The sequence below is a fragment of the Chanos chanos genome, chromosome 5 (assembly GCF_902362185.1).
Source record: "Chanos chanos chromosome 5, fChaCha1.1, whole genome shotgun sequence".
In the NCBI taxonomy this organism is placed as follows: Eukaryota; Metazoa; Chordata; class Actinopteri; order Gonorynchiformes; family Chanidae; genus Chanos; species Chanos chanos.
The window spans coordinates 22,799,270-22,825,330 of NC_044499.1; the positions used below are offsets into that span (position 1 = coordinate 22,799,270).

At 42.5% G+C, this 26,061-nt stretch overlaps 1 protein-coding gene across 2 annotated transcripts in view; it reads right to left on the bottom strand.

Annotated features, from left to right (window-relative positions):
- Positions 1-26,061, bottom strand: part of LOC115811963 (solute carrier family 22 member 23) — a 37,756-nt gene that overhangs the window by 3,079 nt on the left and 8,616 nt on the right. For both annotated transcript variants that reach the window (XM_030774408.1, XM_030774407.1), the window contains exons 3-9: positions 21,745-21,848; positions 21,237-21,391; positions 8,464-8,632; positions 6,732-6,859; positions 3,344-3,446; positions 2,606-2,841; positions 1,662-1,694 (exon numbers count right to left, since the gene is read on the bottom strand). In XM_030774408.1, coding sequence (XP_030630268.1) covers positions 1,662-1,694; positions 2,606-2,841; positions 3,344-3,446; positions 6,732-6,859; positions 8,464-8,632; positions 21,237-21,391; positions 21,745-21,848 — 928 coding nt within the window. The remainder of the gene's footprint in view (positions 1-1,661; positions 1,695-2,605; positions 2,842-3,343; positions 3,447-6,731; positions 6,860-8,463; positions 8,633-21,236; positions 21,392-21,744; positions 21,849-26,061) is intronic.

Sequence of the window (26,061 nt, forward strand, 5' to 3'; positions counted from 1 at the left end):
AGTTAGACAGAGACAAAACACGTGGTAGAGTTTCTGTCTGAGGATCCACACTGAGCACCACTGCAAAAAAAACCCTCAAAAAAACCCATGCCAGGATAACACGGTTGTCTCCTGCTGTCACAATACATGAAAAAGGATGAAATCAGAGAGGGTTAAATACATTTTCCAAATTCCCAAACTCCTCTGGGTCTAACCCTTAGAGGAGAGGTGCTTGTTTCACATCGAGACAACGGGCCAAAGCCCACGAGAATGAACTCCTACTTACCGCTCTGGTCTCACGAAGAAGACCTGAGGGTCTGTTTTATTAAAAAACACTAAAATGTGTCTCAGAGGTTTTTAATCCTCTCAAAATGAAACCCACAATACAGTGGAGACAGACAAAGTATGCTGTCTACGATTGTTTATTCTGGGTGGAACTTGAGGCATTTTTTAAATGAAATACAGTTATCACAGATTAGAGAGTTAAACAAAAGAACCACTGGAAACAATAGTTGTGTCGTTGGGTAAAGGAATGCGAAAAAATTGTGAAAACTTCATCCATTGACTGGATGCATTGAGGACTGGGTTAAAATAATAAATGAAGATCTTGACAACATGTTCAGATATGTTTACTTTTTAGATATATTTTTGATATATTGTAGACATATTTTAGTTTTCAGTCTACAACCTTCTACCATCCTGTTAATACACAGAGAGGCCTCAAAGCTGAAATCTGCTATAACTGTACGCTTTATATGATTAACATTACACCTGGGAAAATACCTGAGTCAAATGAAAGTGAAAGAGTTTCAGGTACAGTATCGAGTCAACCAAACTGCTGTGAATGAATCACAGCAGTAGTCACCAGAGGCCACAGGGAAATCCTCTGTAAGGGATGTTGTAATGGGACGTTTTCTAAAGTTCTGCTTTATGCACTGACACGTTGGCTGGAGTTCTCTCTCACACCATTTTGACTGACTCAAACACTTATGTCCAATTGCCATTTCTCTTTTAATCCAAAACTACCTGGTCAGGTTTAAGTTTGAAATGCCGCTGTGTTTACTCACTCTGCATCCTGTTAACACACACAGGAATGTACATAATTACCAAGGCTAAATAAAAGTTTTACCTTGGTTGGCTGCTTTTTTTTTTTTTTTTTAATGAAGACCGCATAACTCTAGATCTAAGTTAGAACAGAGCGGTAAGACACATCACGTGCTCACCTGTTACTGATTAATCATGAATCCAGAGGTACTAGGCAATTAGGGAGTCCTATTCAAACTAAATGCTTAGGCAGACGAACTAAAGACACAGTGTAAATAGCCTGAGAACAGAGGGAACACATTAGCTTGCCATTAAATATCTCTAATCATATCTCTAAACTAATGAATAAGATAACAGTACTATTACATTATACTCTGATATGGCTTTGATGGTCCAAGAAAACCTCATGACTTAAGGCAGTATGTTTGCTATAATAAAACTGACAGCAGGGTTTTGTGGGCAAACAGTAATGCTCTTTAGTGGTTTCTGATTGGTCGGATGAAGAGATGCGATTAAAGAGGCAGAGAGAGAGAGAGAGTGAGAGATAGAGAGAGAGAGAGAGGAGGATATTGAAAGAAAAAGAGATGAGTTTTGATGAAGAGATATTATGGATGAAAATAGATATGTTTGTACTGTACCTATATTCAGCTGAACGCTGTATTTCCCCAACACTGCAGTCACCATGGAGATGAGAGAGACAGAAAAAAAAAGCAAGTTGTTAGATATGACAACAGCAAAAAGAAAACAAAAACAACAAAAAAACAACAAACCTGTATTCCTCGTACTTCACAGACAGAACAAAGAAATGGCTTACACACACACACACACACACGCAGACACACACACACACACACAGACAGACTCAGTCACACACACTCCTTTTTTGCATTATTTAAAACAACTGTATGAGCTGCGCATTTGTCTGTGTGGAGGAATACTGTGTGAGAAACATGTTTTCTCATCACAGCCATTATTAAAGGCCTCTCTGTCCGTCTACGTGACATTCACAGTCTATTTACAGACATTCTCAGTCTGTTTACACAGTACCTTTACCCAGCCCTGACTCAAACCTTGTGCCTGTGACACATCACTGAAGAAACACACCCCAGAAATATATTTATCAACTTTTAATTTATGCATGCAAAGTTATCGTGCTTAATCATTCTGCAAATACTGACTCAGTTTCTATCCAAACAAGCACACATATGACTTTCCCAGGAAACAGCTCCTTCCGTACAAACCTGCTCTCTTTGGTTAAGTTGTTTTCAGATAAATTAGATTTCAACATCCAATACAACACACTTTCTGATATAATCCTTTTTTTTTCATTATAATATATAGAAAACCTATAATTACACAATGAACCCTGAGTGTGTGAGTGTGTGCATGCTTCTGTATTTGTGTTCGTGTGTGAATGTGTGTGTATGCACGGGTGCGCATGTGTGTGTGCGCGCGCACGTGTGTGTGTGTGCATGTATTTCTGTATGTGTGTGTGTTTGTATGTGCATGTGCGTGTGCGTGCATGCTTGTGTGTGTGTGTGTGTGTGTGTGTGTGTTGGTGTGTGAGTGTGCGTGTGCTCACAGTTGAGAAGGCCGAGCTGAAGCAGTGATGCTAATGCAGTAATGATCATAAACAGGAGGAGTCCTCCACGTCTGCCCATCAGGCCCACAGCGGGACACAGTGCCATGCAGGATGCCACGGCAATGCCCGCCATGGTGTAGTAATCAGCATAGAAATTATGAAACATGGTGGTTTCCTCAGCCTCCTGATCCATCATACTGCGTGCAAAGCAGTGGTGAATCCCATAGCCAGTTAATCTGAGACAGCGACAGAAAGAGGAGGGGAGAGAGAAGGAGAGAGAGAGAGGGAGGGAGGGGGAGAGAGAGAGAGAGAAAGAGAGAGAGGGAGAGAGGAGGAGGGAGGGAGAGAGAGGGAGGGAGAGATAGGGGAAGAGGGGGAGGGAGAGAGAGAGGGAGGGAGAGAGAGAGGCAGTGAGAGAGAAAGAGAGATACAAGAAATCCCCAAATAGTTACATTCTGTAATTGGACATGCTAAATAAACTGTCCCTCTCTCAAGCACACACATGCATGCACACAACTGCACACACCCTCGCATGCACACAACTGCACACACACACACATGCACACAACTGAACACATACGCATGCACACAGCTGCACGGAAAGTACCCAGAAACAAGCCATCCAGATCAGATATGGCAATAAACAAAGTCAACAAAAACATTCAACACTATTATTAACTACAAAAAAGGTATGTGTTATTTTGTGTATGCAGGTCCACACATCACACACACACTTACGAGTTCACACAAAGCACGGCAATGTTCTTCCACAGGTTCCTTGTACCGACCATCTTCACAATGCAAGCCTTTTTGGGTTTCTTCTGCATGGCTCTGTGCAGCTCTGAAAGACAACAGACAATTACTGCACACCTGCTGAAAAATGCCTTTAACACACACATACACACACAGAAAGACAGGGAAATACAGAAAGAGAGATGAATCTGCTGACAGTAATGTTATCTCACAATCACATAAGTAAAGTCACGGTCATGGAAGTAACATTGTAGTCATGTAAGTAAAGTCACAATCACATCAGCAAAGTCACAGTCATGTAAGTAAAGTCACAATCACATCAGCAAAGTCACAGTCATGTAAGTAAAGTCACAGTCACATAAGTAAAGTCACAGTCACATTAAGTAAAGTCACAGTCACGTAAGTAAAGTCACAATCATGTAAGTCACGGTCATGCAAGTAAAGTCATGTAAGTAAAGTCACATGCACATAAGTCACAGTCATGTAAGTAAAGTCACAGGCACATAAGTCATGGTCATGTAAGCAAAGTCACAGGTACATAAGTAAAGTCACAGGCATGTGAGTAAAGTCACAGGCACATCATGCAGCTAACATGTGGTGTGGTTGAGGAGCGCTATAGTGGGCCACAGACTCTATGCAGCGGATGAGTGCTGGAGATGAACTGGTGAACAGAACCACTCTCAGGCAGGCTTAACTGTCTTCCCAGCACTGGTTGGACACAGGTGAGAGCTAATATAAGCATCATTGATTCTTTATACACAGTCTCTCTAAGCCTGGGCTCCAGAGACCATCCAGCTGTGAGGAACCTGCTGCACAGGCTGAGACAAAGCACTAAACCATGCATGACACTGATATGAGACGAAGATGAGCCATGTATGAGATTTATGAGACAGCCTGTGGATGGATTCCCATTCATCTAGAGCTGGTCAGGGTCATCGAAGGCTTGGGTCAAATTAAGCTGACTTCAAATCAGTTAAGGTGATAGAAAGTGTAGTTTGTTAGCTGGAAAAGTACACTCATTGGGTAATTTACACAAAATAAATCAATAATCAGTTCAACCCCTTACTTAAACATACTTAAAATGAACTGACACCAGCTCTAGCAGCCAGTAGTCTGACTCACTCAAGTCACTCCTCAATTAAAAGTTACAGACAGTCGACACCCATCTGAAGAAAGAGACTGGTGTCTGAGGTAAGATGATCTGACGTCTGTGTGCAATCCCGGTACATCACCTCAAACTGCGTCAAGCATGTTCCTACAGGTGACGCTTACCAAAAAAAAAAAAGAAAAAAGGAAAGAAAACGCACTGACTCAGACTCCAGTCAAATTCATGGAAGAACATCTGGCCATCTATTCTTTCACCACTGTTATTTCACTCTCTCAGATGCTCTCTCACTCTCTCTTTAACTCTCTGTCCACTACATCCAGGCTATAACACTTACTTTACACACAGACACAGCAACCGTGGCTTCTTGGGGTCTACAAGGCTCTGGTCCAGTTTTATATGACTTTCAAATATTTTTTTATGCAAGTCATACTCAGAGGTAATTTTAAAATGAATATTTAAGCAATTCAAAAATGTCTACTCAATACATGTGTTTATGTCACATGAATTTACATTATACTATGTTTTACAAATATCTTGAATGGAACTAATGGAACATGCTAACTGCATTTCATTGGCTTTGTAACTGTACTCTGCACAATGACAGTAAAGTTGAGTCTGATCTAATCTAAAAAAACATAAAACTCTGCGGCTCTAACTGAACGTAGTGTTTGGGGAATGAAAACCGTTTCAGATGGAAAGTTGAAAGCCAGGTTTTCACTGAGTGATATGGAGACCCTCATCATGGTTGCATCGAATCTGACCACTGATATGTTTCCAAAAATTGTAAAGTTGGGAGAGAAAGATGAGAGGAGAGGTGAGATGAGGAAGATGAAATTGATCGTCTTAATTTAACCTTAAATGGGCAAATCAAAGTGTGTTTGTAAAAATGTCATACTTTGTAAAGAAAATATCAGACATAAAAGAATTAAATGTTTTTTGAGATACTTCATTCTCCATTTTCTCATCAAAATGATCCATGTGAGCACGGTGATCAATACATTATGATTGATTTAAGTAAGTGTAATGCAATACATTAGCCTACATTAGTCTACTGTTTTATTTTTCTTTTATGGTAGCTTAGAAACCTTAGAGACCTGCAGCGTGTCAGTGAATGAACTCAGACAGGTCTTATTTATAACAGTGTGTTTACGTATGTTATCAGACAGTAGTCGGGCACGGTGCCATCCACTCACTATCACGGGTGGCATCTTGTAAGATCATCAGTGCAAGCTCGACAATACCGCTGCAGTTTTTTACTCTGGACCAGGATAATGTCTCTGAAAGACCTGAGCGTTAAAGTCACATCTCTGTATGTCACTCATCCTGTTCCAACAAATCAGTGATTGCTTTCACTTACTGATCACTGGTTCGTTCTCCTCATTATTGGATAATGGTACACATGTGTTCATTGTTTGTTTGAGTCTCTCAGCTGATGGAGTGTACCGAGCCATTGTGTATATTCTATGATTATGCAATCCAGTGTACCTGCTTTGTACCATCTACTGATACTACTATATCTATTGTTCTGCTTCCTGGTTTCTGTTTCTTATTCTGCTCTTTGCCTTTGCCAGTTCTTGGACTTGATCTTGGTTTGTGATTACAATCAATAAAACTCTGAAAATGTAACCAGCTTCTCTGCTTATCAGTGACAGTAAGCTTGACTTTTGGCTCTTCTCATTATTCTTCCTCTCTGTATTGTCTCATATTTGGCTCTTTTTGCCAGAATGTTTTCTGAACCTCGCTTTAGATGCATTGGTTAAAAACAGCACCAAACTAGATCCACTGGACTTGGGGGGGGGGGGGGGGGGGGGGGGAAGGAAAAAAACCATGAGAGAAATCTTCCTTATATGAGAACGTTTGTTACTATAGAAACAAGAACTGAGGTTCCTGAAAGACAATTATATTTGAGATATATATAACATCCAGAATGAATCCTAAGAAGCTCTGCCGATGAATATAAAGATTAAGTACCAATACCTGAACACTGAAACACAATTTTCACAGCATAAGTATATTTTTGTAATAAATGAATTGACTCAACAGATTGAGAGTCAATGCCAAAGCTAGTCTTTTTCAGATGCTTCTGATTTCAGATCTATAACATAAAGATGAGGAGATGAGGATTTAATACAGTTTCCTGAAACAAGATGACTGTATATTTCCACCTTTTTGTACTACATTTCATAGATACATTTACACTATTTTAATTTTTTATTCATATTATACATTATTTTCAAGGACGAGACAGAAATATAGCCGTCTCACCTGTCAAGAGCTCGTCAGCATCCCGCTCCATGTTGGCCTGGTTCTTCTTAGCGATGCGATCCATGATCCACTTGGAGCGACAGTACTGCTGTGTGGCCAGCAGCCAGCGGAGAGACTCTGGAAAAAGCCTTAACAAAAGAGAAAAATACATCATCATCATCATTGTCATCACCATTACCACCATCATCATCGTCATCATCATCATCATCATCGTCATCACCGTCATCACCACCATCGTTGTCATCATCAACATCATCATCATCATCATCATCATCATCATCACCACCATCATCGACATCATCATCATTGTCATCATCATCGTCATCACCATCACCACCATCGTTATCGTAATCATCATCATCATCATCCTCTCCACCTTCAATAGATTGTCTGAAATACACACCAAGGGCCTAGAGAGAGAGAGTGCTAGAGTCCTATTCATCCGAGTCAGAGAAAATGTGAACAGACACTCCACATCAGTGGCAGAATCTGACATAACACTACATGTGGAGTGTTCAGAGTAGGGGGTGGCGTGGGGTGGGGGCTTAGGGGCGGTGGGGGTAGCTGAGAGACGCCTTTCTCAGAACAGAGAAAAGACAATTAAAGCAAGAAGAGAAACACTATCAGATTACACAGGGTTTTCAGTTGACTGGGCAATCTCATGCTGGTTGGAATAAACTGGATCAACCCCATACTGCCTATACCTCAGGAGTAGAGGTAGGGCTTGGGAAGGCCTGTGCTTTTCTGGACTATCTGGGGTGCTGAATCCTTAGCTCTTATCTCAGTTTCTTATTTCAATCTCAGGTGACAGCATAATGGATTACAATTCATATAACTTATAACTTATTTAGGGAAATCATTGAGAAAAAAAACATTCCCTTCACAGGAAGCACCTGTCAAAGTGGTATACCAGGGTATTACCCATATTATAAGCATCTGATCCAGAACTGTCCACTGAGATACAATTATAATACAAGTACAAGACTTCCAAATAGTACTCGCTTGGAGAATATGAGTCCATATGAATGACCCAGTGTTGTGTTAAAGATAGGCTAATGGCCCATTACACAAGACCAGTGACTGACAAGAGGTCATGGCCTTTTACCAGCTCTATAAACGCTCTATTTTAAGATCTTTATTACCTCATGCACTGTGTTCAATAACTCTCCTTTGTTTTGACAGCTAGCACAGAGGCAACTACCGAACAAAGAGTTGTGGCATGCTTTTTGTTTTTCTCTTGCTCAAGGGGGCCATTTTTCTCTTGCCCAAGGAGCAAACAGGTGCCCAGGGAGCGTTGGAACCCAGCAGAGGTGCCACTTGGGATTAGCGTGTGCAGTGCCACACTCACTGATCACTGCCAGGATGACAAGAGGAATAATACTGGCTGTGGTCACGGTGGGCCGTGTGGTCAAAAGGGTTATTTCTCCTCCTGCTTATAGGGGCTCACTGATCGTAAGGTAACCAAGTTTATCAGGTATCGTCGGATGGACAGCGCTGTCCGCCGGGTGTGTTTAAACCAGGTGTGAAATCATTGATCATTACGTGGTTGGCTTTGTTCACGCTGGGGGAAGCCTGTGTTAGACTCTCTGACCACAGTTGAACTGGCGACTGTGTCAGAGGGAGACTGGATGGGATTGCAGACAGAGGTACAAAACAGGATTGAAAAAATCATAAAGGGAAGAGTGTTGCGTGGTTGGATATGGCAAAATGGCAGGGTGTACCGGTTCCTTACCAGATATAGGAGAGCATAAAGAGAAGGGGAGATATGATGACGGCCTGTAGAACTTGCCAGTCGTGGCAGATGGCAGCCAGTCCTGGCATCAGCAGCTGCCCTCCCAGAACCACAAAGTTGGCCACCATGGTCATGGAGAAACGCCAGCCTGGTAAACACAGCTCGATCCCTGAGAACGACACAGAAATAGACACAGTAAGGACGCAGTCAGTGCACAGACAGAATAAATGCATACATTCAGACATCCACATTAAACATTAATACCAATGCTTAATACTGACCTATGGGGTAACAGCAAGACTACTCTACTAATACTGATCTAGGATCAGCAGTGAGACTGCCGACAGTATTACCACTAATACACTAAGATCAGTGGGTCAGTAGTATCAGGACCATATTGATATTGCATTTGATGTGAGTGAAGTTATTGTCAATGGTTTTGTTTTTAACAAGGATCGTTTAATCAGCAGTAACCTTGACCTGGGCTTAGCAATATAACAATTACATATCGTATAATCTGAGCAATCACACTGAGCTCATGAAAACAGCGAAACTGTCTGATGAACAGTGGAGGACGAATGTGGAGTAAAAGTGAAGTTATGTGGAGTAAAAATGAGACTTCTATTAACTGGAAACGGGGCTACTAGCTACAGCAAAACTATTAGTAATCTGAAACTAACAGTAAATTAGCCCTCTCTCAACTACAGTTGCCTGGGCAAACATATTAACTACATATTAACTCAACTACAGTTGCCTGGATAGATAGTATTAAGTTGTAATAGTATACACACGTAATAGTATACACACGATGGAATAGAAGAAGAGGAGAGAGTGAAGTGATGGTGTATGATAAAAGAACAAGGGTTTTCACTGAAGAGTTCATAAGAGCATGAAGAACATTCAGTGTCCTGTCAACCTTCACAGCACAGTACACACACACACACACAAACACACACACACCCCTTATGTAATCAACATAATCTACTAAGATTGCCAGTGACAGACTCTCTCTCAACCACTTGTCCTGATGCAGTTTTATCAGACCTGTGACAGAAAGTTCTAGAGTCCAGTCAGTGAGTTATCTACGTCAGTAACAGTTGACAAGGCTAAAGATGGTGCTTTTCACTACTGTTACAGGACAATAGTTAAGAGTTTGGACCGAATACAGGTGCTGTTCTGTGACTGTTTGAACAGGGATGCTGTTACCAAATCCAGACACTACAGACTTGCTTTCATGTCATCCTCAGAAGCCCAGTGTCTTTGATTCATTCACGTGTTCATTAGTATTCACAAAGCACTGTGGTACAGCCCAAGCCAGAAACCCCAAAGCTCTCCAGTGTAACACAACATCATGTGTTTCCACACCAGACAATGCCTTGCAGGTCCAAAAGCATGCGCACACACACGCACATACACACACACACACACACACACACTCACTCACATCCCACATCACCCACAGCTACACATCATTACAGCTTTCAAGTTCCAATATTCCAATATTTCCCATCCCCCCGGCGTTCCCACGGCACAGGTGCTCATCCGCCGGAGGCTTTTCAAGGTGACAAGACTCGGAATTAAACCCAGTGGCTGGCAAGCAGTTCCACACAATTGCTTGGAAAAGCCCGGAATTTCAATGAGGAGCCGTTCCCGCGGGGAGATGAATAATGCTCTGTGTTAGAGGGAAAGGAGCCAAGAAGCAGAATCACAAAGCTGGGTGGGAGGTGATGGGGTGCATGTTTGGTGATGGGGGAGGTGATGGGGGTGTCTGTGTGTGGGGGGGGGGGGCTATGCCTGAAAAGGCCCTTCCTCTGTTTTTTGGATTGTAAGAGAGCTGGAGAGTGGTAAAGATTGGTACCTGAATTTGGTCTGTTATTCTGAATGATGACAGAACAGTGAGCGTGGAGGAGATGGAGAGATAACTCCCCTTGACATTTATCTTGGCTTGGAGAGTCAGAAACACAGACATTGGAATATAAGTGTATTATCATGACACTCCACCCTCAACTGATGAAATTTACACACACCCACACATATACACACATGCACAATACCTCATAAACCATGACCTCCTTAAGGACCCAAGCACAGTAATACATACTGTAGACTGGAGACAGGCACACTCACAGAGACTGTGCTAAGCTATAAACAGTTAAGAGCACACACACAGGCATGCACACACACATACAGACTGTGCTAAGCTCTGAACAGCTAAGAGCACACACACACACACACACAGGGGGCCTGGGAGAGAGAGGCCCCCAAAGCCACTTAACCTGACTGAGCCAGATCCTTAAGACCTCCTCAAAATCCCCAGTGACTCAGCCCATCTCTTTCTCTTTCTCTCTCTCTCTCTCTCACACACACACACACACACACACAGGCACGCACACCCACACCCACACCCACGCATACATACTGGCACATACACACACACAAAGAGTTAGGGTAACACAAGAGGTGACACAAAGGACAGTGTGCAAAGCAAAAGAAAAGAGGGAGTAAAGAGGGACAGTGTGTGAAAGAGTGAGACAGAGGAAGAGGAGAGAGTGGGTGAGTGAGTGAGTCAGAAAGAGAGAGAGAGAGGGAGGGAGAGAGCAAAAAGGGGGAGAGAGAGGGAAGGTGGGGGGAGACAGACAAAAAGAGAAGACAGAAAAACACTAGAATCCCTTGTTGAAGAAAATATTAGAGTTTAGAAGAAATGCTGGAAGACTGACAGACATGAATGTTCCACTGAATACCTCATTATTTAGACCATTCAAAGTCTTCAGCATACCACAAGAGGGAGCCCTGTGTGTGTGCGTGTGTGTGCGTGTGTGTGCGTGTGTGTCTGAGGGGTTGATCCAGTGACCTTTCCCAGTCACATGATCTTTCAATGGCACCCTGCCACAGTGTCACATATGCAGTAACACCCCCTTCCCCTTTGCCAGGACCAGGGTGTTTGTATGTCACCCACACACACACACACACGCAAACACACGCACATGTGTGTGCGCGCGCGCGCACACACACACACACACACACACTGTGACCTACTAAACAGTCTTTCACAGCCATCAAACACACCACAGGATGTTAAGGAAATGTGCCCGGAGCAGAGAGCATAGGAACAGTGTTGTTATCAACGTGAGCATGAGGGAATCTGTACAGACATGTATCTTTGTGTGAGTGTGTGAGCTCAGGAGAGAGAGAGACAGTGCGAGAGAAATAAGAGTAATGAAAAAGAGAGAACACTACTTGTAGCTTATCTGTGTGTATTACCTTTCATTACTTACAGACACACACACACACACACAGTAGAACACACACAGTTAAGTAAGGTGTATGGTAAAGGGTAACAACACTAAATCTTCTAGAAAAAAACTAAAATCTGTTCAAATTGAGAGTCGGTAGAGACAGGCTATTAAGAGCAGAGCAGGTGAACTGTCCCTTACAAATCCCTGCTGGGGGTGTTTCCCTGTACTTTACTGGAGAGTGTTTTCACAGTAATGGTCAAAATCAACATTGCATAATGGTACAGAATGGTGTTGTCAGCTTAAAAAAAGCTTTTCAATTCTATTCTGGGCGTGTCTTGAGAAAAAACTACGGTGGGCATCTGAGTATATTGCCAAGAGTTGCCGTGTGTTTGGCCCTTGTAGTTTTGGACTGGCTGTATGCCTTCCAACGTGCACCTCGGGGTCAAAGGACACTGCTGTGCACACTCTGGTGTGCTGGTGTCGAGGCTATGCTGACTCGCCGAAACACAAACACACTCAGCACAAACGTGGACTTTACTTGACCCAGTAATGCACAGCACAACACAACACAACCAGCAAAGCACTGACAGAAAGAAAGAAAGAAAGAAAAACATTATCCACACCCCAATTAATAAACTAGATAACAGAATGTCGTTTATAATGCCTAAACCACTCCTGTTCGGTCATGAGTCAGTTAGCTAGCTGATGCAGATGAGTGGCATGCTGGCGAGTAAAGCTGACTAGTTAAAGCTCCTCTCTTCAGTGAGAGATGTGTGGGACAGGACTGCCTGGCAAATAACAGGGAAGTTACCGTTGAGCAGACAAGAATCGAATTGCACAATACAGAAGTGGCAAACTGTCGAGTTATTTATAAAGAGAGCACAGGAAAGTTTCGGCAGTTCCAGCTGATCTCGATGGGCGAAAGAGACAGCAGGACAGAGTCATGGTTAGGAACACGTCAGCGACTTGCCTAAAGGCAGGTGTGTACACAAAAGCTTAACGAAATGTTTCATTTATTTTCAAATACACTGCACAGCAACAACAACAATGACAGCAGCAACAACAATAATAATGATATATTACATAATGGTATTATTATCCTTATTATTATTATTATTATTATTATTGATATAATAATAATAGTAATAATAATAATAATAATAATAATAATAATAATAATAATAATAATGCATCTTTGAGGGCATGAACAGATTCCTAATGGTAGTGAACATCCTTATCTTTCTTTTTTAAACTATGAAGAAAAGTTTGACCTTTGTTTTTTAGGGAAAATTTTTTGTGCTTTGGTAAGCACCTTCCTCATGGAACTGAGACTGGATGTGCTGTAAGATGGGTTAGTCAAGCCTTTTTCTGTTCCCAAAAACCATTTTCAGACGCAGTAAACTCTGACTTATTTACCCCAAACCATCAGCCACAAAAGGCAACAACACATGAGGATGTCTGTTCAGATCAGATGTCTGCATGGCAGCTGTAGCTGCTTCAACTCCCCACACACTGGACACTACTGAAAACAGAAAGCAAAAGTCATTTGTTGCATTTCTACTCTTTGTAAGATGTGTCTACCCAACAAGTCATGTACTTACATATGCAATACCAAAAGACATAAAAAGACAAGCAAATGACACATTTGAAAAGCACTGGATATAGAGACAGAAAAACACTGTACAAACTAGGGGTTGCACGAGTGCATAATTTTACAACTTGAGTACTCCTTTCCTGAAAAATTCGACTTCTCGAGTAGTGGCAGTGGCAGTGGCAGTGGGGGGGGGGGGGGGGGGGGGGGGCAGGAGGTGTCTTGCATCAGTTAAAAGACTATGCAGCTATGATGGGGTTGGTCTCAGTACATAAAGTAGTCCAAGAAGATAGAAAGTTCAGTCAACAAAGTGGATTTTTTCACTAAGTGCTCTTATTATGTTTAGATATAGCGGCTGCATTTTTTTGTAAATTCGGTGAAACTTGGTCATCACCAAACGACTTAAAAATGAAATTAGCCATATTTGTTTTCTTTTTTAACGACATAATTCGTTTAGCTGCGTTAGTGTAGTAGCTTAGTCTATTATATGACAGACTCGATGCTAGAGCCATCCTTGAGAAATCCGTCCATAACTCACAACTGCCGCAAGTATATTTCATCCCAACAAGAGTTGGGAAAGAAAATTTGCACAGTGACAACAGTAAAGCAAACACAGGTTCGGTAATCCACGATGTGATGACAAATAAAAGAAAATCAAACTGCTTGCCTGTTGCTAGCACACATCTTCCACACAGCCTAATGGTCTTATTAAGTTATTAATGGGGTCTTAACTGGAAACTGAGTGTGCGCGAGATCTAGCATCACATGATTAACGAGTACGAGATCTAGCATCACGCAAATAACTAATATGGTAATGCAGAAACTTGAGAATCGATGTAACAGCTTGAGAACTCAAATGCTCGAGTACTCTGTGCAACCCCTAGTACATACACACACTCACACACACACAGAGAGAGAGAGAGAGAGAGAGACAAATACACACACAAACACACACACACACACACACACACACAGACACAGAGAGACAGACAGAGGCACAGGCTTGCACGCATGCGCGCATACACCCAATGGCCAAAGTGGATAGTAGCATATCGAGCTATGTCCCTGTCTGAGAGACTGCTCATTAGAGCCAGTAAATCTGCCACAACAATAGAGGACTCCTGCCAGGCTGTGCCACAGGACGCCCACTCCAAATGCTACAAATCCTGCCTCTACACAGCACACACACCAGGCCAGTGACAGCTGCCACGCGGGCTACGCACCACCTGTGTACCACAGTCACATTTCCTGCATAGTCTGTCTATCTGTCTCTCTCTCCCTACGTCTGTCTGTCTGTCTGTCTCTCTCTGTTACATGCACGCGGACACACACACACACACACACACACACACACACACACAGTGATACACTGACTTCAGATCATTGTCACTGTCATACTCTACATTGTGTTGCTGGTTCTGTATTACCAAACAGGAAACTTAAAAACTGGTTTCCTCATTCTGCTCATCAGTGTATCCAAAGTTAGAGTACAACATTATCCACGGCAGCATTTTTATAATTGCTAAGATAAAATGATTATATCAACACTCCAGTAGAATAAATGGGTTTTGAAATATGCAAAAAAGGAGCTTCAGACAGTGGTATTGACAAAACAATGAATATATCACATTTTTCATATCTGTTCCTCGCGTCTATGGCATTGACTTGCACAGCAGAGGAATCGGAGATGGCAGTTGATCTGCAGGGATTGAACCATCCTGTCATTATGCAACTCATTGCAGGGAGAAGGAATTTTCTGCTTGGGCTGGCAACAGTCGAGTGTTGTTGTCACCGTTCAGGTGAACGTAGTGGAACGCATGCGACGGAACCGCAAACGCCCTACGACACGCCGGAACAAGCCCGGGATGCTCAGGTTCTCCCAGTGGAGTTCCACCAAGAATGTAGTCGGTGTTTTCGGCACTCCCAACATCTGTATCTAGGCTAGATTACAACTGTTTGTATTGTCGGTCTCTTGCCTGTATAGTATGTTCAAGCAACCTACCAGGTGTATCCGTGGAATGTTTTTAAAGAAACAATATCTGAAGAGAGGGAGCAGTTAATGAAACAAAGCAGACCTAAAATAGGTTCTAGGGCCTTAATGATCGAAAGACATGCCATTTTACCGATGACAGTCATTTTTCCACACACAATAAAATGATATGAAGTTTCTCTACCTGTTATATAGCTATGCTAACTGTCACCTGCAGTGATACTCCTAACTGAGAAAGATTTGCTGCTCTTTGAGCTTTGCTAGTGACGTTCCCTCCTCTCTGGTTATCGACAGAAGCAATGTAAACTCCACTGTCTCCTGTTCAAATGCTGAATAGCCAGCTGACAGTCTCTAACTTGCAGCTATTCATGGCAATATTAGTGACAGTGGCTAACTGCAATCAAAACAGTGAAAGAAAAGTAATAAAGTGTTACTAGATTAATACAGTGTGAAATCATGCCATGTGTCAACCAGTTCACAGATGTGCAGTGGACAGTTTGTTACCAAAAATGGCTGCCAATAATAGAGAGCAGGCCAAACAACAAAAACAAAATAAATCAATGCTTTGCCTTGAGGCACCATGACTTCAGCATTTTAAGATTACGATGACCTCACACACATTCACAAACACACACTCTCTCTCTTTCCTTCTCTCTCTCACACACACACACACCCACACACACACGCACACACACACACACACACACACACACACAAAAGCAGGTGGAATGTGAACTAGAGCACTCAATCACACTGTTGTGCAACACAGCACGAGTCACAGAAAACACTGTTAGCTAGCACAGCAGCTAAAGTCTGTCTGAGTACACTAAAGGAGATTGCTCTGTGTATGTGGATTCATTTGTATTTGTTTAAGAGCCACTCTGTGTTACTGTCGCAAGTGAAATAACACACATACAGAGAGAGAGAGAGAGAGAGAGAGAGAGAGAGAGGGAGAGAGGGAGAGAGCATCAAAGTATAACTCCCCAGCAAAGCTAGCATTTTTGCTGTTTCAAAGCTATGAGTCGTGTGAACTAACATACCCCTCAGTGAATTCTGTGTCAAACCATTAGGGGTGCACTACAAAGACAGTACTGTAACAACATAAACTGAGCATGGCTAGACATCTGTAAACCTTACTGCTTACTGCTGTATGTCATAAACTACTCACCCTATGGACAGAATAGAATAAAAACAACTCTAAATGTCTGCTGATCATACTGGAGATTATAGATTTAAATTCTAAAGTGTGATGACAATTATGTAATTATCTGCTATAGTGCAATATGACAGGGCCAGTCTCAACCCTGTAACAACTGCATACTTTTAAGCTTCTCTAACCACTGTTGACAAAATATTTTCTGTTACTTCGAAAGCCTTTATCTGGATTATGTCTTCATCTTGCCCTCACCAGTTTATCTCCGACTCTCAAGGAACGCCACTCACTCACAAGATTTTGAGGGAAAAAGATGACCATCTTGTGCCCAATGTGCAAACACACGCGCGCACACACACACACACACACACACACACACACACAGGCATGCCCACATACACAAGCTCCTGGCTATTTTGTCTTTATAAACCTAGAATCAATCTGTTAAATCACGTTCACTAGTGTACTGAATGCTCCCTTCCTCTGAGTTTTTTACTGTCCTGTTCTCATGCAGGCGTACTAAAGCGATAGAGATGAACTTTTCACGCGGTTTAAGAGATTAGCATCTGAGCTGTCTCAGACAGTGCAGTTTGTCAAAGCAAACCCGTCAGACATTTGGCACCATCACACACATAGTAGATATGTAGACATGAGTTGTTTTCCTGTGTGTTTGTCCTTTTTTATGCCCTCCCCCCGTTCTATATACAGCATAAGGATAATCCACTGAGATTGGCCAACTGTGACTCAGCAGTAAAAACCCAGGTACACACTGACCTTGGGAGCTGCCTGAGAAAATCCCCCAAGATTCATAATGTGGTGTTGTCGTTGCCTACATGATAAGATTCATAATGTGGTGTTGTCATTGCTTACATAAAAACCTGATGTGGACCAGTATGTAAAATAACCTCTCTGAATCATTGAACAGTAAAATAATTAAAAAAAAAAAGGCTGGACAGATTGGACAGAAGAAATTGGACAGGAATAACGAGCACAAGACAGCCGGCATGGCACGGAAATTTTGGCAACAGCGATCTACGACAGCACAGCAGTCATCCCAGGGTTGTTCTCGGTACAAAGGGAACAAGAAAAAATATTGCAAAACTGTGAAGACAGGGAATAAGGGTTCCAGCATGTTGACATCACAGCACCAGCTGATAAGAAGGACTAAAAAAAAAAAAAAATCAACTGTGGAGTTGAAATCATCTAAACCTAGGTAATGATTTACATTTAGGGCAGATGGTGAGATGCTGGATTTGAGCTCCCGCTTTTCTTTTACAGACAAAGACCAGCTGAACGGAAAAACTCATTCTTATTTGTCTTTTGGCTTACCGACCTCATGGTTTTACTCATCAAACAAACTGTGGCTTACCACAGCTCCACTGAGGACATCCGTAATTCAGCACCTGAAAACCACACAGTGAAGCCAAGGCTTTGCCCATGGACAGTATTAGGCTAACTGTTTATCCATAAGACAGAGTAGGAGGAAAAAAACCCACTGCTCTCAAATGTTAGTGCATCATATACAAACCTCATTTCACCCTAACCCTAAGCCTAACCCTGCACTGACAGAACAAACCCAGTGTGGCTGACCTTCATACCCCTATAAGGCAGTAGTCATCTACCCTACATTCACTGTGATATACTGTCATTCACATATGGCAGGTGACTTAACATGACTGTCTATACTCACTTGCAGACTGAACCTTCCAGAAACACAGAAGGTTCATCATGGCTTTATTTGGGATGTGTTAGCGTAGCGTGGCCACCAAGGGCCCGGTGCCTCAGTGGCACTCCTACAAACATATTTACCCAAGGATGTTAAAAGCATTAATGAATGGAAAAACACAGAGTGAGTATGTGCATATGTGTGTGTGTGTGTTGTGTGGGTGTGCGTATGTGTGCGTTTGTGTGCTGTGTTTGTGCACATGAGCAAGAGAAAGGTAAACAGATTTGCGGATGGGGAGACATCCTAGACCACTGAAACAGATCGATATCACACTCAAACCACCCCCCCCCCCCCCCCCTTGCATGACACCACCTCATGACATAGCACGAATAGATACAATGCTGACATATTAATGTCAGGCTACATTGGAATTCCCTCTGTATGTATGGGTGTGTGTGTGTGTGTGTATCCCACACATACTGGGCACATGTTAGAGCTGAGGAAGCGACAGAGTTTTAAGTCGGTACAAAATACACATCTAAACCGTTAGCGTAAACCAGCCCTACCATATCTGATAAGACAGATCCATCGATTACAAAGCCACAGATCAGCAAACTGCAAAGAGCACCAGTGAAATGGACCGGGACAAGTCAACCCTCTGTATACACCCATAGTATCCCTGCACTTTGTATGAAACTGTTTTTGACACAGATCACATTTTTAAAAGATGTTATTACTTGAAAGGATTTACACAGAACGCAGATTTGTCCTAAGAAAATAAAGAGATAAAAAAAGATAAGAGATATAAAATTTTAACCATGTTTTTTTTCTGGACAGAACACTTTCTCGTATTCATCCCGCCTCCCCCGCCAGCCTGTTGGGAGCAGTGCGAACGTTGCCAGCGCCGCTTCTATTTCGGGACAGTCGGTCGGCCTTTCAAGGCAGACAGAACGGAGTAAATTAGAATGACAAGGACACAGAGGGCCTCCTTTTCCACACAGGCAATTATCCTGGACGGCCCAGGCCGTTATGGGGACCATCATCCGATGGGTCTTCAGCTGCAAGGCCAATTATCAGCAAGGCTATTACCTCCGAAATAGCCATGGCAGGCAGATTATCGCTCATCAAAACGCTTTGCCAGAGAACAGGGAGGTCACCAATGTACACCCAGACTACATCTCAGGCTGTGCGGACACGTAGCACAGGGCGGGGGGTTAGTGGTCGCGGAACTGCTAACTTACAGACCATTATCTTTATCAGATCTGTTCTTGCCTGGCTGAACTACTTCAAGGACATATATGATTTATCTATAAGCCTGTCTCAGCTCCGCTACAATGGCCTCAAATGCAAAGCTGGAGAAATTTGAGTGGGGATGTCACTGAATGACTGAGTGTTTGCTTGAGTGTATTGAGTGTATTTAAAGGGAAAAAAAAACAACCCACAGCCTGGATCTTCTTGTCTCGCCCCCAGTGTATTCGTCATGCGGTGTGTGCGATGTGAGACATACTTACCCAGAGTGTCAAGTGTGTTTTCATGCTCCTAGTGCTCATTGACACTAAAACGGTACTATCACCTTTCCTATCAGCACGTTTTTGAATAGGCTTTGAATAGGAATAGAGACCTGTAAGAGTCCAGCTGATCAGCCAGTCACAGAGTCATCACTATCACAGTCCACTCACAAAATCCCACAGCAGGAAGAGCCATCGATAGCTCCATAGTCACCTGTCCTCCTGCCGAAGAAGAACTCTGATCTCAGCACGGAGATGCAGGAGGTTCTGAAAAATAACTTAGCTCTAACACATTCCATTGACACTATGTGTTGACAATGTGGTATTAAAAAAACCCCAAACAACCAAAAAAGAAAACAGTAAAAAGTGTTTTCAAAACAGCATTTGACATGACAACATGTCAACCTGATGTCAGAAAATACAGTGAAAGTCAAAGTAAAAAGAAAACAAATGTAACCATTAATAGGGCTCTAGTGGGAAATGCATAGACCTTGAATTCTGTGAAATGCAACCCTGTGAAAAAACTTCTCTGAGCCTGGTTCCCGACCTAACTGTTACAGACTTAGTGATCCGTGTTTTACAGGGTGACTGGAGAGGAGAACTGGCTGGTCAGCATATTTGTGACATCTTAACACAACCTGTTGTTTTCTAATTCACTGATATATGCTGGGTTTTTTTTCTGTCTTCATTTGAAGTATATGGTGATATAATTCAAAGGAACTCTGCATAGTGTACTGTGTTACCTTATTGCTCCATTCCACTCTGATTGACAGAATGTTGACAGTGCCAATCTGGGGCACGTCGTGCCTTTATTCCAGGAAAACGCTGCTGTGACCAAAAACAACCCTCAGATGCTAGACCAGAGGGTGAACCAGATCGCGTAGCATTGCGTAAACAAGCTTTGCACCGCAACACTGCTGCGTGGTGGCCTTTTCCCCTGGGCCGTGGGGCCCCGCTGCTGTGTAAACTCATAACACCCTGACCGGGTCCGTTTCAAAACATGACCCACATAGAACCCCCAGCAGCTCCCTGGTCACTGCTCCGATATGCCAGCAGACAGGAGGCCTGACAGCCCCCAGTCCCACTCCCAGTGCAGAACGGAGAGGAAGCGACGCACTCCTCTGTTTCACTTTACGGTTTTCAGGACTTGATGTTCTCCATAATCCATTTTTTTAATATATTGATTTTGAAGTACTTATGTTGGATAAAAACACTTTAAGCATGCCTCATAGTGGCAGGAGGCCAAACACTGAGGGAGAAGGAAGGAGCAGACTCGTAACGCTGACTCAGGGAAAAGACGGCATGCCGTCTGGGGAGCTTCTTGGTCAGTGCTATCATGCTAACTCATGATGCTAGAGTATTCACTAAGGATTCCTGACCAAACACAACATAAAATATGAAACATTCGCAGGGATGTTTAGACCTCCTACGGACACTGTGAAGTTTGACTGAGGTAACCTTAACGCATAGAACTGACTAATGTTGTGTGTGGAAAAACCTCTTTAGAGTCAGCAGAACCCAATCTAAGATATCGATTGGAGGACATCTTACTATTGTACGAGTCATCATGAGTCCGTGACATAGAACTTGGCAATGCTGGCTGATGCAACACAAGTCATCAGTACTCACTCAGCACGTAGAGAGAGAGGGTGATCCCAGCCAGACAAAAACCCTCGAAGAACCGAAGGGTGCTAAACATGGGCAGGTTGACGGAGAAAGCCACGGCCAGTCCAAACACCAGCATGAACATGACCGACACGATCAGGACCGGGTGCCGTCCAAACCTGGATGTGTGATGGAACAGAGAGAGTTGGATAAGTGTTTGGAGATGGAGACTCCGCTATGTGGTTACAGTGGGCTGGAACACTGTCAGTCTTCTTAAATACAATGTTATCTTCTCTGCTAACTGAAACTGTAGGACATAGCGCTATGAAAATAATTTTTTTAACCTGAAACACTTCAGATATGTGGCTATAGTGAATCTGGGTAGATAACTGTTGGTTAGCAACAGGTTCAGGATTCACCCTCAGTGTATTTTTACTCTGGTGCTTTAGATTGACTGTCACAGTGGAGACTCTGAAATCACTTCTAACTTCTGTGTAAAACACACAAAAAAAGAGAAAAAAGAAGAACTCACCAGTCTGCAAGGACTCCTAGTACCAGGTATCCGAAGATGGAGCCCACCAGCAGGGAGAACTTGGCGATGTGAACCTTCCACGCAGAATTACACACCAAGTTCCACTGAGGACACAGAATCAGGTCATTAAAAGACAGAATAACAAAGAACAAACACACTGTGCTAATTCTCCATCCATTATGATTACATTTTATAACATATATTTTCACATAATTTATAACATTTTAAATATAATTATATTTTTATACATTTTACATATTTTCATATTAACCTTTCATCAGAACTTTAGCACACTCATTGCCTTATGCTATGACTTGTCTGGGAGTTCCATGGTTTCTGTGTGAAAAACATATGACTTCTTTTTAAAATTGTGAAGAAAGAAGATTAATTTAAGCTCAGGCTTGTTTGTTAGATGAATAACATGTAAAGACAGGGGTACTGCAGTAAAGGTGAAATGTCACAGATGTACAGCTGAACCAAAAGACATCGCACTCATTTGACTGAGTCATGAGAAAGACAGTCGGAATGACTCTAGGCAATGAAAACACACTTAGATTCTTCAGCCTCTACATTTCAGTTGACCTTTCATCAAAACCAACTGCACAGCGAGTCGTTTGTGGCTCTAATTGAGTCTGCTTGTTTGACAGACAGGCTCAGATGTGAGGAAGAGTAAAGAGAGAACCATTTCATGTCTCTTATCTCGTTATCTGTGTGATCTGTTTGTAATTTTCATGATGCTATCTCAATGTTTGTGAATGAACTCAAATTACAGAAGACAAGAGAGCAGGTTGTGCACACTTCTGTCCAAAGCCAATTCCACCTCACCAGACAAGGACACAAGAACTCCCTGACAGATTCCCTTACTGTCTAAATCATACACTGTTATCCACAGCCTCTGGGTGATCTCACAAACACATCTGGAAAAACATCATATCCAGATATCTGGAGTGCAGAAAGGCCTTAAATGTAAAGGTAGATTCACAGTAAAGTGGCCTGTATTTACTCAGTCATGTGATAAGTTCTTATTGACGGACAGTAGGGACAATACTCAAACACACATCCACAAACAGTGGGAGGGATTTAGCCTAATGTGGATTATCCAGTGTTTGATCAGTAATATTAGACCGGGTAAAATCCTTGAGTAAACGAAAAGGGTGACCTTGGCCCAGTTCCCTTAAAGAACTCTAGTGGCTTGTCCCTCTGTTACCTTGTTAATGAGAAGGAAAAACTAAAATCTAGTTGCATTCTTTGGAGTTTTATTTTTTTTAAGAATTCCACAGAGCGATTCAGTAGTGCTGAGAAAATATCACTCATTTGAAATTTTTATAACCCAAAATTTACATGTAACCTGATAATGGCATGTATCTGTCACCAGAAAGTAGTACTCCATTTGTCTGGGACAGCCACAAACAATGATACTGAAGATTTGTTGAAATAAAATGAATAAATGAGCCTGGAGTCTGACTGAATGAAATCACATTAAACTCAGTCAGACTCCAGGCTAGTTCTGCTGTGACATCTTTATTGACTCACTTTGTTTCTCTCTGATTGCTTTTGATTTAAACATGGCTGAAGAGAGAAAAGAGAGATCCGCCCTGGATCTGTGTAGAAGTGCTGCACTGTCATGACATGGGAGAGAAAGAGAAAGAAGGTGAGAAAGAAGGAGAGAGAGAGCGCGAAAGAGACAGAGAAAGAGAGGGGGGGGGCTGTTCTCATGTAGTGCTCTGTGGTCATTGCTTTTAGAGATCTGTCCAGTGCACCAAATGGAATACTGGACTCTTTGTGTTCCAGAGTCCCCTGTGTCCATTCAGCTGGCCTGGCAGGATTAACACAGTATGTGTGTGTGTGTGTGTGTGTGTGTGTGTGTGTGTGTGTGTCTGGGTGACAGGTGTTAGACATGCAAAGTGCCTCCTCTAATGTAACCAGTAAGCCACCTCACTGAGTCAGGGGAACTCCACAAATACCTGCTGATTTACAGAGTCAAATCAGCCCTGCCGGAGGGTTAGACACGTTTTCTCCTGATTTTGCCAACTCAGCGCAATATCTGAGAGCTTCAAATGATGATAAACTCTTCATTACCGGTTTCATCTGTCATCCAAATCCTCTAAAACAGATATAATCTAATCTAGAATTAATCTACAAACAACATGATATCTTGTCACCCACTTCATTTCTCATACTGAAAGATATTTTCCTGCAAACAGATTCAGTAAACTTCCCCTGACAGGGATCTGGTGTCAGGATCAGTCACAGGGACAGGAAAAGCCCATGACAGAATTTTTGTTGGACCTCTTCACTGACAGGATCAAAACATCACCACGGATACTGAGGGCTTCTCTACATTTCACTTACACAATGTAATCAAGCCTAAAGCAATTATAGGTTACAGGGTTACAAGCATTTCAGGGACTCTCTGTTGAGGAGCGTAGTTGGATCTGAAGACCTAAAGTTTACTAACCTCTCTGCACGTGGTTTCGTATCACTGTTTGTCAGACTTACTCATAAATGAAAGAATCACGTGCAACTCAAAGTCAGTCAGTCAGGTTTTCAGTATCACCGTAACCAGGCAACAAGACGGATGGAAAACAAACACATCGCTGTTATGCAGACACCTGCAACCTGACACCACTCAGCTGACAGATCGAGCTATAGCGAGTGAATACACGAAACACACGACTTGTAATCATTCGTGTCTTATCTTACATGTATGAAAAGGGGCCATAACCTGGTACTGACTAGTGTGACTCAAGGATCTGAGATACTAGAACAAACGTCAACATGTTTGATTAGCACATGGGCACAAACGAAGAATAATATACTCAAGCTGCTGCTTTATGGGGACACACCTCAAAAATACACCCTGACTACAATGGCATGAAACACTGAGCACTTCCTGGATACGGAACTGACCTGATGTTTATATCAGCTATCAGCTAACTGGTAAGAGAGAGTCAGTCAGAGACAGAGAAAGAGAGAGAGAGACTGAATGGCGTGACAGTGAGTCTTATTCCACTTGAGGGACAGCTCGTGAGGAAAATGACTGTGTGAAGGATTCTGACCTTGAGCAAGGTTGTGTGAAAACAGAATCGTGGCCAGTGATGTGGTTACATGCACACAGGAGACACCATACCTCTTTTATAAGCAGACCTTCTGTCTCTCTTTGTCTCCTTTTGTCTTTGTTGTACATGCACACACACACACACATACACACACACACACACACACATATCCATAGCTGCCTTTTTAGCAGTCAGGCTAGATCTTGTATCAGTGACTATGGCTGTAAGCTGGGCCAAACCTCAGACCTGCAATGTGCTAACAACTCTTGACTGGTTGTAACTCAGAGAAGAGAAGAGAAGACAAGAATGGGAGGAGTGGGGGAGTGAGTGTAAGCGAGAGAGCACGAAGGAAACAGAGAATCACCTAGCAAGAGAGCGAGAGAGAAAAAGAGAGAGAGAGAGAGAGGGAAAGAGAGAGAAACAGGGAGAGAGAGACAGAGAGAGACTGCCGCATAGTTACTGCCTAGCAACAGACTATCTCAGTGGATATCAGCGAGTGGGGCTTCCAATAAACAGCTCGTAGCTCACTGCCTTTATTACTGTATAATTAGAAAGAAAATATGAGAGAGAATGAAAAGAAGGAAAACAAGGAAAAGATGGACAGAGGAATAGAGCAAAGGAGGAGAATAAACAGAGAGATTCCACAACAGAGGAAGAGGTGATGATGAAGAGGAAGGGAGGGAGTGTGCGAGGGAGGGGGAGAGAGAAGAACGGAGAGAAGGAGAGAGAGAATCATGTGAATAAAGGAAAAAGCTCAGTACATTATTTCTCCCATTAATGAACTACAATTCCCTGGCGACAATGTTAGAGTAATTAAGAAAAATACACAGGGCAAAGCACAGAAAGCCTGCTTAAGTCTTAACACATACATACACACACACACAGACACACACACACATATACACACGAGGGAGAGAAAATTGAAAACGGGGGCTTAAGCATTTGCGAGACGTCCGTTTTCCAAATCAAAATGTGAACTGAATGCTTCACTAAAACAATCACTAAATAAGAATAATTAATAATTGAGAAGAGCCTGAGCACAAAATCTATATATAGGTAAATAATTCACAACAACCCTTTTACAAAAAGTCATTTCTACTTTGATTTACCCTATACTTGCAACAACAACGACAAAAGGATTCACTTTGATGATTCATTGCAGACTTCGCCATACATAATATGAACAGACATCCCAGTAAAGGCCAATAAAGTCATATACTGTAGGTAAGTCTATCTGTGTAAACATTTGCCTTGAGCA